Source organism: Brachionichthys hirsutus, chromosome 3 (assembly GCF_040956055.1).
Source record: "Brachionichthys hirsutus isolate HB-005 chromosome 3, CSIRO-AGI_Bhir_v1, whole genome shotgun sequence".
Lineage (NCBI taxonomy): Eukaryota > Metazoa > Chordata > Actinopteri > Lophiiformes > Brachionichthyidae > Brachionichthys > Brachionichthys hirsutus.
This window is the reverse complement of record NC_090899.1, coordinates 13,515,448-13,534,861: the sequence shown is the minus strand read 5'-3', so window position 1 is coordinate 13,534,861 and position 19,414 is coordinate 13,515,448. Positions and strand designations below refer to the sequence as shown.

General features: G+C 44.3%; 1 protein-coding gene across 1 annotated transcript in view; it reads right to left on the bottom strand.

Moving 5' to 3' along the window:
- Positions 1 to 19,414, bottom strand: part of usp45 (ubiquitin specific peptidase 45) — a 28,150-nt gene that overhangs the window by 2,024 nt on the left and 6,712 nt on the right. The window contains exons 6-17 of the mRNA XM_068755986.1: positions 15,443 to 15,594; positions 12,657 to 12,752; positions 11,671 to 11,801; positions 6,352 to 6,439; positions 4,298 to 4,379; positions 3,825 to 3,916; positions 3,199 to 3,255; positions 2,903 to 3,034; positions 1,895 to 2,540; positions 1,422 to 1,519; positions 1,075 to 1,161; positions 823 to 967 (exon numbers count right to left, since the gene is read on the bottom strand). Of these exons, the coding sequence (XP_068612087.1) occupies positions 823 to 967; positions 1,075 to 1,161; positions 1,422 to 1,519; positions 1,895 to 2,540; positions 2,903 to 3,034; positions 3,199 to 3,255; positions 3,825 to 3,916; positions 4,298 to 4,379; positions 6,352 to 6,439; positions 11,671 to 11,801; positions 12,657 to 12,752; positions 15,443 to 15,594 (1,806 nt within the window). The remainder of the gene's footprint in view (positions 1 to 822; positions 968 to 1,074; positions 1,162 to 1,421; positions 1,520 to 1,894; positions 2,541 to 2,902; positions 3,035 to 3,198; positions 3,256 to 3,824; positions 3,917 to 4,297; positions 4,380 to 6,351; positions 6,440 to 11,670; positions 11,802 to 12,656; positions 12,753 to 15,442; positions 15,595 to 19,414) is intronic.

The window sequence follows — 19,414 nt, the reverse complement described above, 5'->3', positions numbered from 1 at the left end:
CAGCCGTTCCTGGTAGCGTTCCCAACATTTCATCCAGATCCTGCCAGACCTTTCTGAGTTATCTTGCTAACAGACAAACAAACCAACGGCGTCAGGATAACGACGACGTTAAAGGTCGCACACTCAGTCTGGTACGAGCCCACACGACATGGATCAATCAATGTGTCATTGCAGATCACACGGATCTTATTTTACTCTTTAAAACCTGACTTTACACCAAGTACTGCAGTTTCTAATGCTGCCTGTGTACCCTACGTCTCTGATGGTATATTCACAATTCTACTTTCCACATAAAATATAAATATAAATAAATAATATGCAGAAATGCTTGACGTTAAACGCTATTGATTATCGCCAGGTTTGCGACCTCTGCCTGTTTCTAGGACCTTTGCAGCACAACAAGTTTTAGAGCTCACAGTCAACATGTGAATGCTTTAAAATGGCCTCATCCACCTCATACATGACTTGTGTTTGCAGTCAGGAGCTGCAGACAGCGGAACACGCTGACTGTGTGTAATATTTCTTAGTTCATTTCTCCGACATCTCTGGTGTTTCTGCCAAGCTTTTCTTTTCTCTAACTTGGTGGCTTTGTTCAGAAAAGGTCGAGGAAAATCACCATGTAATTATGTTTCTACTCAGCTTTGACCTTTGACCGAAACACAGCTGTGATGATGGTGGTGTCAGGATAACAATCATCACAACAATCCATTCATTCAGCTCTTTGAGGAAAACATCTGAATTAAATGTTACACAATTGATGCAAAATACTGTCTGCGTTCATGAATCGCACAAATCACACGACTTAGAGACCCAAACGCTGACCTGACAGGTTCTTGTGCTGATGTTCTGTCTTCTTCTGGTGAGTGCGGACTTTCACGTACGCAGTATAGTGTCCTCCCCGCATGGATCCACTATGTTCAACTATCCCATACAGACCATACAGGACGCGTTCACCTGCCGACAGGTTCTAGCGAAGAGGATGAACCAAGACAGGAAACAAGGGGAATTCAGAGGTCGAGGTCTGCAGGGAGGACTGAAGGGATAGCAGGTGAACACGGCAATGGCGCTTAATACCTTGCAGGACATCGAGCAAAACGGAGCCAGATCCAACACAAGCGGGAAGTCGACATGACGGTTCACCTTTCTCAAATTCATCCCTGCCTTAAAACCCAAGAAGAACAGAAGAGCATTAACCTTTGAGTAGCACGCTGATCCCACAGCGACAGTGTGTGGGGCGGATGCAAACACGCATCAACACGCAACATGTGGCGGTGTGTGGGACGGATGCAAACACGCATCAACACGCAACACGTGGCGGTGTGTGGGGCGGATGCAAACACGCATCAACACGCAACACGTGGCGGTGTGTGGGGCGGATGCAAACACGCATCAACACGCAACACGTGGCGGTGTGTGCTTACCTGATGGAAGCGTTTAAGATGCAATGTGATGACAGGAGGCAGCAAGGATATTAGCATTTGCTTTCTAGCGCTGGTGTAAATCTTCTCCACCTTCTTATCTATGACAGCAGCCAAAACAAGACAGTTTAAAAGTTAAAGAATGTATTCTGATTTACTAAAATAAGCACAGTTTGAGTCCTGACTGCAAAAAAACAAACAAAAAAACCTGAGTGTTGTGTTTAAGACAAACAGATATTAGCAATTGTTCATTACAGGATCGGAAAAACGTCTGCAGCCACAGAGAAACTGATAATTACATAAAAAGAGAGAGAGAGATGCTGAAGCCCGTTATTCTGACACGAGTCAGGACTCACGCTTACTCTGTGTTCAAACCCACACTGCTAATAATAAACTCAACATGGTCAGGCGCTTGAGTCGAGGTCAGACATGGCGGTTGTATCGTATTCTTCATCGCTGCAGACGAGCGGTCTCACCGGCGGAGCTGCTCTTGCGCTGCTGCTTCTGCCTGCGCTCCGTGCAGCACTCGCAGAGCAGCTTGTTGTTGCCCATCAGCAGCTCCACCGAGGTGAACTGGTGGAGGCAGGACTGGATGGAGCACTCCTTGGAGCTGGGCGTGTAGCTGTGGGACAGGGCCTGGAAGGCCCCCTGGTGGGGCTGATGGTGGAAGTTCTCTCGGGGCTGCACTTCTCCCTGCTCCTCCGGGGAACAGTGTGCAGAAGGAGAGCCGTCCCCAGAAGCAAAGCCGAGGTTGACCTTTGACACGGCAGTGACTAGCTGCTCCACAGCGCCTCCTTGCCTCACAGAGGAGGAGGCAGAGGCGGGAGTAGGAGACGGCGTGAGGGTGGAGGTGGACGATGGGGTGGACATTTGCCCCCGGCTGTGGCTGGAGGAGGTGCGAGGTGCCCACTCGCTCTCCGACGCCTCGCTGTCAGCGTCATTACTGCTGTCCTGAGCGCCAGAGTCTCGTTCGCTGCCATCCGACAGGCTGCCGGCCACGGCCATTTTGCAGGCTGAGACGCAGCGAGCTGATCCTCCAGCTACCTCCTCCTCCGGCTGCTCCGCACTGCAGCCTGCTGCCTTCTCCTCCAAGGAACTCGAGGACTTCCTGCTCTGCTGCTTCTGGAGGAAAGAAAAACACAGTTGATCCTGATTCATGAGTAAGGAATTAAGAAGCGTTGGGTTTCTGTTGCTGCTGAAGTCGGTACAACTAGCTAACTCAGATAAGAAGGGTGAGCAGCTTTTCATAGCGATGAAGTGACTGGACAAGCTTCTTGCTTTATCGAGTTAAAGAATAGAGGATAAAAATTTCGCTTTGTTTGACTCAGGCTGCCGTTACTCTGAGTCAGTTCGGTTTAAAGACCCAACAAATGAGAAACAAACAAAACAGAAGAAACCAGTTCCAGTAGTGTTTCACAGCGCAGCGCAGTACACACACACGCACGCACACACACACACACACACACACACACACACACTCTTACCTGTGCACTTGCCTTCCTGGTGTTTCTGTTGACAGAGTGCACGGCAGAATGGATCTGATCATTGTGAGTTGCACGGGTGTCCAGCTCCCGGATGCCCTTCCCCAGCCTACCGGGGTTGGATGGTTTTGATATCTGAGCACACACACGTTCCATCATCAGTTCTAAGTAGAACCAACAACATGGCCTGACAATGACCGTCTTTCTCTGCTGAAAACAATCAGATGCACCAAAGCTTACTCGTGTTAGCGAAGGCGATTAACCGCACTGTGTACGTTAGAACAATTAGAGAAGCTCACCCGCTCCTCTATGATTGGTAAAGAGATGTCTATAAACGCCTCCTTCACTGTGGAGATCTGAAGTAGAAACCACACGCAAGTCAGTGTTGAATTAATCAGTGACCTTAACAGACACGATGAGAGGCAGTCAACAATAAACTTCTACTTTCAAAACGTCTGAAAGGAGTTGTGGGAAGCGGTCGTTTCTTTGCCTTCTCCTCTTCGGCTACACCTGGTGCTCGCTGCCTTCAAGGTTTTCCTTTAGTTTTCATCTTGGCAGAGGCTCTTATTAACAACTCCAAGCTCCCGCCTGTTATTGGAAACGCCTGCTGCAAACAGTCGGTGTGCGAACTGGTCCTTGAAGGGCTTCTTTGTTTTGTTTTGTTTGTTTCCTACTCGTTTCTTTTTCCTCTAAATTTAGTACATCGTTATCTGGGTATCAAGTCAAAAACGTTACTGAATGCAACATCTAAAAGTGACATTTTGGTCTTAACTAAACTTCAAGACGGTGAAATAGATCTGGCCGAGGAAAAGTATCTCATCACTCTATCATTCAGTACTGCCTGCAGCAAATTTAAGACAAAGCAATAATAATTTAAACACAAGGAAAGAAGTGTCGGGTGCTTTGTCGACGTTTATCCACTTACATGTTCGCACTCTTCACACATGATAGTGTTGGTCAGTTCACCGACAAAGATGCGATCAACGAAGTTCATCTTCACACCTTCCTTCCCGAATGCTGACGGAAAGAGAAATAGTTTCCCATTGACTACATGCATTACTATTTTGCAAACAAACAAAACAATTAAACAAATATATATTCCGGCCACTACTTTATTTGAGTGCTATTACTGTATTTCATAGTGTACTGCACTACATATGAATATTACATAGGAGCTTCTCAGACTTTAAAGCAAGCCTTTTTGATATTAACACGACATTAGCTAAACAGACCCCGTCGATATCATGAACGAGCTAACATTAACATACACGCTGACAGGCATTTAGTCGACATAAAAACACGAACAACATTTAGCAGGTACACTCTACTGAGCTGTATTTCCTTTGGTCGCCACTAGATGGGAGTATTGCTCTTGATCACCTGTCTCAGCATACAAACCTTTGACTTGACGTTTGGTGTCCTCATCCGCCGTTTTCTCTGTGGGATTGTTGAAAGCCTTCAGAATTCCTGCTTTCACTCTCTGGAAACAAACAAATATATAAAATCAGAGCAGACCTGAAGTGATCATTCTTGATGATAAATTTATAATAATAAAAAAACAACATCATTTAATTCCTGAATTCTCTCCATTACATCCATTAGTGAAACATCACATTGTAGCTGACAGCTCAGTCTGACAGGTGTACCTATTATAAGCATCATTAGTGTAAAATAATTATTGTGCTTGTCTGAGAATGTTAGCATGTAAATCTTAATTAACTGTGCATGTTTATGTGCACAGAAGTTTTTCGTGGAGCTTGCTTATTGAAGGTGACGTGGTCAGTGAGTGTTGGTGAGCGAGCTGTGAAGAGGCTCAGCCACCGTATATCACCGATCAATAGATAATTGGCCATGGTCTCGGTCTGAGGTCGAGACCAGTCAGACCCCATTTTCCTGGGACCCATGCACTGGACTGGCTATTTAGGTCAGAAAGCCCCGCTAATCCCAGCCTGGCCCGCCTGCACCCCACTCGGTCAGCGCAGTCAAACCAGGCAGAGGCTCCACTACTAATTAATTACCAGCAACCCCCTCCCTCCACAATGTAACAGCATGCCCTGTCCCAACACAGGACAGGATGGGGTAAAGGGGGTGGAGAGAGTTGCTGGTGCAAGGGGGTACAGGGGTGGAAACTAAAATGAAGATGGGGTGAAGAAGGGGAGTCCATGCCCGGAGAGAGTAATACCGACCATCTCAGCTAATTGGTGATCATTTACTGGGGCTAAATTAGCATATTTTGCTCTCTGATACTAATGGCCAATCAACACAAATACTTAGGGCTTCGAAAAATCCCACAACACGCACGCACACACACACACACACACACACACACACACACACACACAGGCGCGTGGCAGCTATATACCATTTGTATAGCATTTATTAAACACACTTCTTCAAAATGAATGGGTTTATTCAGGCTCAGCAGGTTTAAAGCTATTGAACTAAAATCATTTGAGGAAGATATACGAATAAAACTTTACGAACGGATCCCATCATCATTAGAAATTGATTGGCTCCCAGTGAATGTGAATATTAACCAGTTAGACTCAATAACGCAGACTAAAATGCCACCGTTACTCTGAACGTACTTGGCAGGATAAATTAGTTTCTGAGTGAATGAATAGAGGAGGCTGCGCCCCCCCCCCCCCCCCCTCTACCTCGCTGATTGGACTCAGAGGCAGGCTGATGGGTGTGCGTGCATGTGGCTTGTCAATGAGGGAGCCATGGGTGACCCTCAAGCACAATGGGACGGCCCTGGAGCTCATTCAGCAGCTGTGGGTTTCCCAAGATCACATAATGACGCCGGCCGCGCCACTTGCAAGTCCCCTAAGTAGCACAACTGTGAGCGTTCACAAGTTTAAGAGGGAGCAGGGGAGCCCAGCCTGCGGCTCCTCTTGGTTCTGGGGGCTGACCACTAAACACACCCGCTAACTTCTCCAACTTGGCTCACATTGCCACTGGTGGGGCCGTGGGGGGGCAGCTCAAGCCTGAAAAGGGCTGCCGTGGTGTCTGCTAATTGCCCTGTGTAGACCTGGGGGGGGGGGGGGGGGGGGGGGGGCTCTGTATAAGGTTAAAACACGAAGACCAGCGAATCGAGTGAGAGCACACAGACACCCAAACACTCCAGTGAATGAGTGAACTCATCTCAGATGGACTTTAAAGGCAGACAATAAGAGCTTCACCGAGCTACAAGATTATAGAGCTTGTAGCTCGTGGCCTGCTGAGACGGGACTGTTGGATTAGGATAATAATATATATATATAATACCTTTATTTAAAACTTCACTACAAATGTTCAAACAGTGAACCCACTCTTTACCCTTTTCCTTTAACCAAAAGGTAATTAGAAATATACTTTCATAACAGAATATTACATTTTGAGTGTGAAAGAAGCAAACATATTCTGGAGGTAAAAAGCATTTAAAGCCGTCACAAACACAAGAGTAAACTCACTTTAGTTTCCTCTACTCGTATGGAGTCCATTAAGTAGTGCAGGAGCTCCTGGCTGTCTTGTTGTTGGTAGCCCTTGAAACGCGGAGCCCTGCAAAGTATAAAGAACATTCAAAAACTGATGCAAGTAAAGGAAAAGGGGCCGACTGAGAAATACACACGGATCAATTGTCAATTTCATAGAAATGAAAGTCATACATTGAAAAAAAAATCTAATAGTAATAATAATATGCAATATAATATAATATTAATAATAACATGTAATAATAAAAATATTAATAATAATAACATGCCATGTGATAATAATAATAATCTATGCTGTTCTAGAGAATAAAGCGCTGCTTTATTACCTCCACCTCTGTGTCCGTTAGCAACATAAGTCATATGGATGGAGCTTAATTTTATTTTCAGGAAATATTGGGAATGTTTCCAGGAACAGATGTTTAAAATTTTTGCAATGATCCAGAAGTGATCCTTGATTATGAATCACTTGGATTTTTTTATCAACATTGCAGTCAATGGAGCTTCAAAATGTGTTCCTCAATATATCGATTGATTATTGACACAGTCATGTAGGGTGGGAATCTCTATCTCACCACCTCCGTCTGGATCAGATCCGGTATAAAGTGAGCAAAAAATATTCAATTTTAACATTGAAAACCGATTAACTTTTACTTTTCACTGTTGGTGCATAAAGATACCAAGAACAATTTAGAGCCTTTTGATGATCATCCATGTGGACGGTGTAAACCCAATGAGCTGCTTGGCGGAGGCTTGTGCTCTCCGAGTGCTTTTCTAGTTACATTATGGTATGGAACAAACAGATGTTAACAAGTCAAACTACAGCTTCACAATCCCGGCCGGCAGTTAATCTGCATTTGTCTGAACACGATATTGGCGGAAATCCTTCCTGGACATCAATAACAGAGCGGTTAGAGGGGAGGCTCTCCTTGGGTCCGTCCTTTGGCCGAACATGTGAGGCAGATGTGAGGACAGATGCTGGGGCAGATGGGCAGCTCAGGCCAGAGCCGTGGCAACCTGTTGGCTGAGCCAGCGACACACCCACGGACGGGTTGGTCTGACAGCCGCCACACACACCAAGAGGCCATTACTGGTTTGAGAAGGCCTCAGTCAAACGCTCATTAATCAAAGCTACCAAGTCTTTGATTTGATATTACTTGGGTGGCTCATTGTTAGTATTGTTCATTACCCTGTGTGTGGACACAATCTGACCACAATGTGTTCTAGCCCAACATTTACTAAAAATAAATGATCACTCTGACACACACGGTCTATTACTGGTGGTCTGTGGTCGGGCTAGAGACGGCATCCCACCTGCTTGAAACACAGGTTTACCAGTAAATCTGGAGGAGCCCAACGTCACGGCCACCCTTACACCGAGACATGCTCCGTCTCCGTAGCCTTATTCATGCAGACACATGAGGAACTGTGGGTGGAGGATTGAGGACGGTACCGAGGACATATGCTGTTTATTTGCCAGCCCCTAAAAATGAACAGCTTGTAAAGGAACCTCTTGTGTCGACAGCTAGTCTGTGGATCTCTCGAGAGATGCAGAGAGGGAGAAACATAAAGCAAAACTGCAAAGTAAACAAGTGAGACAGAAAAAGAGTAAGAGACAGACAGAGCAGCGGAGGAAAAACACAAAACAAAAAGAGCTTGGTTGGGATCAGTCGGAATGAGAGGGGCGACGAGCTCATCCCAGTGGAGAGAAGCAGAAGGGCCCTGTAGCACTGCTCTCAATCTGGCCACACAAACAGCTGCGGTGCTAACACAATTAACATCCGGATGAGTTAGTACCAGACACAAGGCCACACTAACCATCCCCCAAACACACGTGCACGCACACGCACACACACACACACACACACACACACGGACGAGCAACAAACAAAATGCACCCACACACAGTTCACATTGTTATAATCCAGCATTTACACACACATAAGCATTCAAAAGAAAAACTGCTCTATGTTTTATCGTTGAAGGAACATATGCGAGAGCGGCACGGTGGCACAGTGGGTAGCACTGTTGCCTCACAGCAAGAAGGTTCTGGGTTCGATTCGCTCCAGGTTCTCTGTGCTACATCAAATGATCCGCAGGTGTGAGAGTGTGCATGGATGGTTGTTTGTCTTACATGTGACCGCTCATCTGGGGTGGATTTTAATCAAACTGTCGGCCAGTGGTCATCAAGAAAGCAGCTTTTCTGTTCTTTTTAAATTAAAAACTTTAATGCAAACCACAGCAGAATGCTTTCCGTCACGTTAATCACAATTATGTTGTCATAAAATGTCAACACAGCGTTTCATATCATCTAATCATACTGCACATCACAGACGTTTACTTTACTATATACTATATTCTACAGTGTTCAGGGATGGATAGAATACTCCCTTCGGGACATTTGTGTTCATTTGGAACAATTTCCTCATTATGAAAATGTTTCATGCTTACAAGTCTTCTGTTGGACAAAAATAGTTTCTTAAGAAACACACCATTCAACATCAGCTATAGTTCAATTGCACAAATAGAAGTTTTTCTATTTTCGACACAACGTCAGCATCAACATCATTTTCAGGTCTGAAGATTCAGAGCTGAATCCAGGACTGAGTTTCATTTGACTTTATTATTTTGTTTAAATAAATAAACTTGAAGCTGAAAAAAGTCTTCCTCCTGAGCAGACCTGTATGCCAGCCCTGTGTCGTTGTGTTGCACACTATCAATGTTAGTGTGGAAGGGTGTTTGTGCGCACTTGTAATGTAATCCATTGTTGCTTTCTGCTGTTTGCATGGCTGTAGGTGTCTCAAAAAAGCCCATGAAAAATATCTGAAAGATAAGTGGAAATCTGTTTACAGCACATGGAAGTAGAATAAGACCCAAATCAGTTCTTGAAAAAGCAGGTGCAGATGGGTGCCTTTATGTACAAGCTGGGACCCTCTCTGGCACCAGATAGTGTGGTGCTGACCATCCATCCTACAGAGCTTGGCAGTAGCTCTAGCTCAGATCAGACCAGTCCTGCTGGCAGCAGCAGGAGGAAGAGTCAATCCCTCAGCTGCTCAGCTGGTTGAAGTCAAATGCATGCATGTATGCGTGGAAACACATATCTGGGTTCAGTAGGCTCCAGCACCCTCAATCCCCACAAACCAAGGGCTGACCCAAACCACTCTGAGTGACAGCACTAACGGTGTCACAGGACAAGAGGCTAGCTTCAGTGTGTAGCCCTCATAAAGGTTATTAATGGAAGAAAAATGTCCCGGTAAACAGCAGTTCTCGACCGGGTTCTTTCAGCTAAAAGCTTCAGACCTCACCGAATGATTGCAGGTAAGCTGCTGTGGAGAAACATGAGAGCTCAGACTGGTTAAACATATTCTACAATTGTGTGCTTTTAATTTAAGGCCTTACAACAGGTCAAAGCAGTGATTTGAATATTAGCGTTGGAAATACCCCTTAAATCAGGATGGCCATTATTTGGTAAATTAAACTGTCCTCATACTTGTTTAAACAAGCAGGATTACAGTGTCATATTGCAAAGAGAAGTACGTCAGAGTAGTTCAGGGCATGTATGACAGTTGTATGACAGCAGCGAAGTGTGCAGTAGGAGTGACGGATGAGGTGAGACAGGAAGTTCCTTGGAATATGATGTTTGCAGATGACATTGTGATCTGCAGGGAGTAGGTAGAGGAGAATTTAGAGAAGTGGAGTTCTGCTCTAGAAAAGAGAGGAATGAAGGTGAGCAGCAGTAAAACAGAGTACATGTGTGTAACTGAGAAGGTCCCAGGGGGGGACAGTGAAGTTACAAGGACTAGATGTAGAGAAGGTCGAGGACTTCAAGTACCTCGGGTCAACAGAGCAGAGTGATGGAGAGAATGTGGAAAGGAAGTGGAGAATCGTGTGCAGGCAGGCTGGAACGGGGGGAGGAAAGTATCAGGTGTGCTCTGTGATAGGAGAGAGTCGGCGAGGATGAAAGGAAAGGTCTACAAGACAGTGGTGAGGACAGCCATGATGGACGGCTTAGAGACAGTGTCTCTGAGGAAAAGACAGGAGGCGGAGCTAGAGGTGGAGGAGATGAAGATGCTGAGGTTCTCCTTGGGAGTGACCAGGTTGGACAGGATTAGAAATGAGACAATAAGAGGGACAGTGAAGGTTAGACGGTTTGGAGACAAGGTCAGAGAGGACAGACTTTGATGGTTTGGACATGTCCAGAGGAGAGACAGGGACTATATCGGTAGAAGTATGCTGAGGATGGAACTGCCAGGGAACAGGGCTAGAGGTCGACCCAGGAGAAGAGACATGGACGTAGTGAGGGAGGACATGAGAGCGGCTGGACGATGCAAAGGACAGGGTGAAGTGGAGAACGTTGACTTGCTGCTTTCCACCATATTTTTTTTCATCAGGATTATTGAAATTGATTACGGGTATTTTACAATGAATTTTTTACGAACGGCAAATTTTGTCTTGAAAACTCTTTTTGAAAATATTTTCAACCCCTTTTTTTGCACCATTGGAAACAATCCAAGTGGTTCTTTCTTCTTATTTATGTTTACATTTACTATATAGATGTTTGTTTGTGGTGTGTAATGGGTGCTGAGGCTAGAGTTCATTGCTGTCTATTGAATTGCATGTCAGTGGAATAGATAAGCCCTAAAATTAGACACATATGAATTCACAAAGATATGTGCTGCTGGATGCACAATTGCCTGCATTTGTGTTGAAGGCTGAGGTGGTACCAGGTGAAATGGTAGCACACATACACACACCGACACACACACACACACATACACACACCGACACACACACACACACAGACACACAGGCCTTCCTGATGAAAGCAAGGTACCAGAATAACTGTCAAAGCCGCACCAGAGACAAACCCAGTCATCCAATGTCAAACACCATGGTCACCAGACACTCCCTCTCACATCGTGGACCCAACCAGCAGTGCACCATGCTCAGACAAGAACCCAGTCGACCAAATACTCACAAATGTTGGTTGTTTGTCAGACCCTCTTCTGGATCACATATGACACCGGTGGCTCAGCAGAGAAAATAATAGCTAGCTGTTGCTACGCATTTAATAGGGTACAGTGCTTTGGGGGCATTCAGCTTGGACCAGGTGCTACCTGGGTCTGACAGGTTAAAATGGTCACAACAGCAGTGAGGGAATAAAAGCAGGTGAAAGCTGTGGCTTCCGCCCTTTAAACTACAATGCTTCTCTATTCCTGAGTTTAATATCTGTGTATAAACATTTTGAAGCAAGTGTATCCATGTAGGGTGATTTCATGCAATGAAGGAATATAGTTTTACTTTTGGCAGAGCTGGTTGAACAGGATCTTGGGACTGAGTGGGCCTTTCCCCGGTTCTTTCATACTCTGGAGGAAGAGAAACATGGCTGCCGTCAGGGGCTCCGGGCTGGGCAGTGTTATCGTTAATGGATTCTGGAATATGAGCAGAGACACAAAAATAAGTAGAGTTTTTACTTGTAAATTATACATTTACAATGAAAATAGCATTGAGCTGTAACTTTGGATGCTTAAATGACTATATAATAAAGAGTTAGTACACTTTTTAAAACATCAAATTCAATGGCTAGTCAAGGACTTTCCAGACCCACATCTCTCATATTGAGGATCAAAAAATAAATCATTTGAAATATGGATCAGGTTTCATTAATGTCATAAGAGTTGGAATTCTTAAATGTACATTTTGTGGGCTTGGGTCATGGTTGACATAAAGGTTGCTTTCTCACTGGTTTGCCATGACCTGCATTGTTTAACTTAAGTCACCCATGCGTGTGACAATCAGACTGTGTCTGAAACAATTCAGCAACTCCAGAAACACACATGCAATAGTGGAGTCCAGTCTATTTACAAGAATTAAGTAAAAATATCTGAAGGACAACATTTTCTGGGCTTGTGCAAAATATGAGAATCCACACAACCTTATCTGTTGTTTATTTTCAAAAAACTTTCAAAGTCTATATTTGACCCTCCAGTTCTCAGAGGTTTTGAGGGATTGACAATTTATATTTAGATTGATTTACTTACCAAAAGCTGACAAAATCCCAAAAAACTAGTTTTATATACGTAAGCACAATTTATAATCAGCCAAATAAATCATTACATTGTTTATTTTCTGAGTCAACTCTCAGTGATCTAATTATCGTGAAAAATAAAATGGTGAACAGTCGGACGGGCACATACATCATGATCGTTTCAAAAGTAAAGTATACCGTATTGATTGGTTAAATCTACTGTTTATTGTGCAGAAGTGTAATGTCCAGCAAACTATACCAGGTTGGTCTCAACAGGGGGGCAGATCTTCAGTTTGTACCCTTTCTCCTTCACTTCCTGGATGAGGTCAATGAGCATATGTGTCTGAGACAGGTTCTGTGGGGAGAACACAATTACAACACACCTTTGGTCCATCCGTGTATTAAATGACATTGAGTTAAGGAACTGCTCAAGTATTACATCAGATCAACAGCTGTTAAGCAGATGAAGACCATTCACAAAAACGAGAATGAGAAGACAAACATAAGAAACCATGTTCAGGCATAGCATGTGGAAATGCAATGGCACCAATTTAAACACCTTTGTGAAATGTATATCCACTTTAGCAGAATTAAAGGAACTCGTGGGACATTTCCATTCAATCTATTCTATGATATGCGAGCTGGAAATGTGGAGAAGATACTTAGTGCGGACAGCCTGAAGCAGCCATTGTCCCTTCATGTTAGCGGCACATCTTTTCCTTCCCTTTCTTGAGATATTTGTTTGTCACATCCTGGCAATGAAAACAGTTGCTATGGAAAGCACACAAAGAACACAGACACAGCTCGTCCTCTGACAATTACTTGCTTTCACCAGAAATATAGCAATTTTCAAGGAGACAATACAAACAGACAGGGAGAGGGAGGAAAAAGCATGCAAAGCGCGCTCACTCAAATTTCAATCAACGAGGAAGGCCCTGAGGGTGATTAATAAAATGGAGAAAAACACCGTCATTGTTGAGGCGGCATGTCAGTTTGCAGTCACCATGACTCAACCACAGAAAGGCCGGGGAGGCTCTGTCGTTGTGTTGGATGGTCAATACGCTCCGCACCAACTGTGTGTGGGCGGGTGAGCGAGTCCGAGCCAGCAGTGCATTTACTGCATTTAAAAAATGACCTCTAGGCTCAGCCTGTTCACACTCGGTCACTGTTGGATTATAATCTGATAGGAATGACCACAAACAAACAGCACCTGAGAAGTGTTTACACTGTGAATACATCTTCATATTGTAATGTAAACAGAACGTGTCCCATTGATCTGTAAACATCTGTAGAGAGAAATCAATTTTCAAACTGTACAAGCACCCGGAGAGCGCAAACCTCCACCAAGCAGCTCATTCCCCTCCTAATTGGATTTACACCGTCCACATGGTGATCTGGATCATCACCAAAAGGTTCTAAATTCGTTTTTGGCATCTTTATACACCAACCATGAAAAATAAAAGTGAATCAGAGTTGATGTGTATTTTTATCTGATTTTTGAATTCGTAAATGGGTTTTCAATGTTTAAAGGTAATATTTTTTCCTGACCTCATTCTGGGTCAGATCCAGAAGACATTTTGCATGATAGTTCATATCGGACCCCTTTATGACTGTGATGTTTGGTGAGTGAATTGAATGCATATTTTACAAGATTTTGTACGGAGACAGGTATCCGGATCGCTCTCATAATTTAATGGGATCTAAGTTAGACCAAGACCCATTTTCAGAATGTTTCTTTCATGAAGATCCATCCAGCAGTTTTTCTGTAATCCTGCTAACAAACAGACAAATCAACACCGTCAAACACACAACCTCCTTGGTGGAGGTAACAAATCCGTTGACCTGCTCCGATGTGGAATCGAGTCAGCTACTAGACAACGGTTGTTAGAAATTGTTATCATTTCATTTTCTAACCGCTTAATCCGTAATCGGGTCGCGGGCCAAGCTGGAGCCAATCCCAGCAGTCAATGGGCGAGAGGCGGGGGACACCCTGGACAAGCCGCCAGTCCATCGCCGGATAACACAGAGATGGACAATCAGCCACACACACACTCACACCTACAGGCAATTTAGCGTAACCAATCCTCCTAGGCTGCATGTCTTTGGTGGTGGGAGGAAGCCGGAGAACCCGGAGAGAACCCACGCAGACACGGGGAGAACATGCAAACTCCTCACAGAACGGCCACAAGTCGGAGACAAACCTGCGACCATCTCGCTGTGAGGCAACAGTGCTTACCACTGCGCCACCGAGCCGCCCCTACAATGCACAGTAGGCCGAAACGTAAGCGTGCCCCCATTTTTCGAAGAATCTCGATAATATCCATAATCCAGGCCCGATCCAGATGAAATTCAGTGGTGAAATAGAGCCCCCCACCCCACCCCACCTTACATGAATAATCAACCGAGATATTTTAAAGCTCCGTTGACTGCAATGTTACCGAAAGTTTCAAAGTGTTCCAGAATCCACGCTCTCTTCTGAATCACCAAAATGTAATCATTTGTTACTGGTAAAATTCCCAACATTTCCTGAAAATTTCATCTTCAAAAACATAACCTCCTTGGCGGAGATAATAATGTGGACATACTCAAGAATCATAATAATCAATAAAACATAATTTTATCATAAATATTTTGGGACTGGGCAGAAAAGAGAGCTTTCTTAGAATTACTCCTAACACAATATCATGAATCATAATTTTAGGCTGTATTGTGTTTTGTATTCTATGGCCAGATTTAGGTGTGAAACAGTCACTCACAAGCACGGAGAAATATTCAACACTTTCTAAAGCACATGCTTGCATAAACAGTGATTACAGGCAATGAAACGCATAAATTAATTAAAAATAGTTTAATGTGTCCCGGAAACTTCCAACTTTAATCCCATTAACGATAAACAGTCAATTATTTATTCTGATTAAACTATTACTTTACCTTTCTCATAAGGTATGCTTAACATTAGTTTGGCAAATGTTTTCCACTTTCAACTTAACAGTACAGGAGACTCAGGTACACACATTTAGGTTTGAACCACGTAATTAAACCAACCTGCATGACAGCGTTGAAGAAGCAGGTGTTACCGAGGTTATTTATGCCTTTGACAGGGACCAACGTGCTGTTGACAGCTGGGCTCTTGCCTTTGGGGTGATCAGTATAATCTGATGGTTCTTCTTGCAGCCTGATGATTTTGGGTGATGCTCCTAGAACACAGATAAAGAAAATCTGCTATATTCTACAAATGAAGCACAAGCACAGAAATGAGGGAAACTAAAGGAAAATCTTTGGGGAAAATATTTTGCACCTTAAGCCTGATTTGGCTCTCAGCAATAGTTTATGCTTGGCATCCAAGTTTGGCAGCCAAGAAAAACACGGCTGTGATTCAGGGTGGAAGGCTTGTAGCTGGAACATTTCAGCCACCATTAAATTGAGATTGCAACATAAAGTAGGAAAGAAATTGGGCTCAGACTTGACGAAAGACTGGAGCCGGGAGCCGGGTGCTCTGACGGCAGCTGGGAGGCAAGCTGGGTCATTCGGGAAGGCAGATGACAGCTGTAGATGTTTCCACTGGATAGTGATGGAGGGGCGGAGGCCGGGACTGGAGAGATTACTCTTCAGAGCCAGCTGTTACTCACCAATGAAACTAACCTTAAACAATACCTCAGACACACACAGACAGAATCTAACACTGACACACAGACGCTGGGGAAGGCAACGTAGCTGAGCTGTGTGAGACGTGTGTGATGCTGTGCCAGCAGCTGGTAACAAAGCCAAGATCAAGATAATTCAATACCAGTAAATATTATTGACACAAACTACTAGCTATTTATTTGGCAAAAGGGGAGAGATTGTAGTTGAAGATGATCAAGGGCCCTTGTGTGCAATTTATCACGTTCAGATAAATGATTATCTCAGTGTCACGATGATTAGAGACAGGTACATTAGATCTCAGCAGCGATTCAGCAGCCAAAGAAAAGACACTGAATGGTGTCTCTTCTTAGGGTTTCTCAGGGGTTTTCAGAGTTTTCAGGAGTTTCTCCAAAAACACATACTTTAGGTCAATTGATTGGTCCAAATTGTCCACAGCGCGTGAGTGGTTGTCTGTCCTTGTGTGGCCCCGCGATGCACCGGTGACGTACCCGAGATGTTACCTGCCTCATACAAAGCAAGCTGTGATAGGCTCCAGCAACGCCTGTGACCCCGAAAAGGGGAAAACTGACTGTAGATTAGAAGACTGTCGACTGTCTGAGACGACTGTCTCATCTACAAGAGAATGGATGGATGGATGATTACAAGACAAACCACTGCAGGACTTTATGAGGGTGCCTTGAGGCCTAAAGCCTGGAGACAAACATTTAATGTTGGCATACACAAAAGGAGTTTGGTCAATGGGCACTTTACCCACATAAGCCAGTGAAGAAAGCAGCCCAGGAGCAAGGTTTGAACCTCCTTATATACAATGAAAGGAAACGCAATTGATTCCGAAACCTTTGGAATCATCACAACAACCTACAACTTTACTCTCACCATTTTCCTCTGTACAGAAAATGACCTTGCCTTAGCACATATAGAATTCCTATTCCATAAACAAGGCACGTATTGAAAAGGCTATTCAACCTACATATGGAGCAAGACCAGTGCCGGCCAGTCAGTTTATATCCTCCTCAGGGCCGAGCAGCCAGGCCATGCTCGCTTATCAATTTGCATTTAACACATAAACTTGCACCCAAAGGAATCCAGCTAAACTGGATTGCGGATAAAATGTAATTACAGAAAAATGACAGGCCTCTTCCAGGTTTGCTTACTAACGTTTTTGCAGGTTGCACTAAAAGTGCAGATTTAAATTTACATTGCTTATAACCTGAACACCTTGGGGTCAAAGACACAAATGTCCCTACTAAAAATAAACACAAGGGGTGCTGATATGAGCAGACCATCTTCTTCCTCTTCCGGCTTGTCCCATCAAGAGTCGCCACAGCAAATCAGCCTTCTAGTCGATTGCATGCTTCATTCTGAATGTGAGCAAATTGAAAATATCCATCCCAAAGAGTGTGAAAATAATCAAATTAAAGAGCAAGCATTTAAAATTTCCTGAATTCCAGTGGCTTGTGAGGCGGTGCAGATGGACTATTCCCAGTATCTCTATATGCCCTTTCTGGTTGGGTAAACAAAAACACTAACAGGAAGTATTGTTGGGAGAAGGATGGGTGAGGTTCAGCTTGTCGGGACAGCATGTTTTTGTGAGGCTCCACCCAGTGGTGTTAATGCATCTGGCCCTCTGTGCATGCAACATCTGGAGGTCTAGTTCCATCTTCAATATGTAGCCATGAGGGAGCTCCCATATGTTAACACACAGCGCAAAGAAAACAAGGGGGGAGAAAGCGCAACCCGGATCAGAAAAACAAACGGTGTATCTTTTGGGTTTGTAGTGAGGATGAGAAGCTGTGAAGAGTGGAGTTTATGAGAGTGTGAGCAAATGAGGAAGTAACAGAGAGAGAGAGAGAGTACATGCGTGGCTGTTGTGATGTTTCTGAACAGTGATACAAAATCAACAGATCTAATGCCATTTGACTGTAAATGCTGTGACTTGCACTTTAGCTAAGTGAGAACAGAGGAATGAAGAAGCTAACTGGGTGGAATGGGGATGTCGATGGGCACACTCTGCATCTGGGACCGCCACCCAAGGTAAACAATGTTGAGGGAGCCATCTGGCTGGGACTAGGGGAGCAGAAGAGGGCACTGGGTGGAGGGAAGGGTTGCAACGAGCACAAGCATATGGAAAAGCAGATTTTTCCTCTCCCTGCAGCAGTCAGTGAAGGCAAATGCCAGCATGCGCTGTGTCCACGCTTGACTGTGCTGCACTCGGCACCACCACCTGGCCCTCCTTGCTCAGCCACCGAGTATGGGCTGCAGTGGAACGGTGGAGCCTCCCCAGGGTAGAGGAAGGCATCGCTCTGAGCATCGTTCGCATGCGCGCATGTACACCAACACCTCACTCTGTTTCACACAAGATGAACAAAAAGAAGCACGGAACCTTTACTGAGAACAATACTTCTTAAGTAAAATGTAAAAAAAAGTCAGTAGCAAACCACAAGTAACATCAGGAAATTATTATTATACCTGTTGCTCACTTGATCTCACACAGAATTTTACTCCCACATCCACGTGCTAAAAACATATTCAATTCAAAATCTAAAGGAATACTTTTTTAAAGAACAACTCATTAAAACACTTTTTAAACGGGTTCTCATAGCATTCCCAATCTGGATCACAGAGAGATCCTCAAATCGGATGGCCGTGGGCTTTATGCCTCCACGTTCACTTACAGTGCAGCAATGTGGAGGGCCAAGGCCAGCTCCCTTCATGCAGAGCAGGCAGTCAAGAGGAAGGCCAGGCAACACCAAATGTCTTATTAATTTGCTAATTTGTTGTGACTGCAGGGCATGAAAATCCTGTTTCTTTGCCATCTGAGGCCAAGAGAACCCAGGCCATATTACTTACACACACACAGACACACCTATTGCTATCTGGCCTACTTTCATGTGCGGTGGTGGGAATAAAGACAGCATCACCCTTGATTACCTCCATGAAAGCACCACCAGGGGACAAGCATCTTACTGGGTACTGAATCGGCTGAGCTGAAATGACAGTAAACTTAGAACTACCCTGTCCAAATGAATGGAAAATATGGAAAAATACGCTACATGTGGAAATCTGTAGACGGCATTCAATGCTGCAGATTCCCGAAATGTCAATGTTTGCTTCATGAAGAAAACTCACTGCACTGTTTATTTACTTTGATCAGATGTTCTGCGTTCAATACATTTTATGTAAATATGCTCACACTGGCACTGCAATAAAATAAAACTGTTACTCAAGTTTTCTAATACCATTAGCCTGGTAATATAAATCATAGTTCATGTGCTGTTCTGACTCTGACAGGTGCAACAGGTGTGAAGGTGGGCTTGCAGGTATGCATTCATGTGTACACATTCATGTGACCACTGGCAGAAACAAAACCCA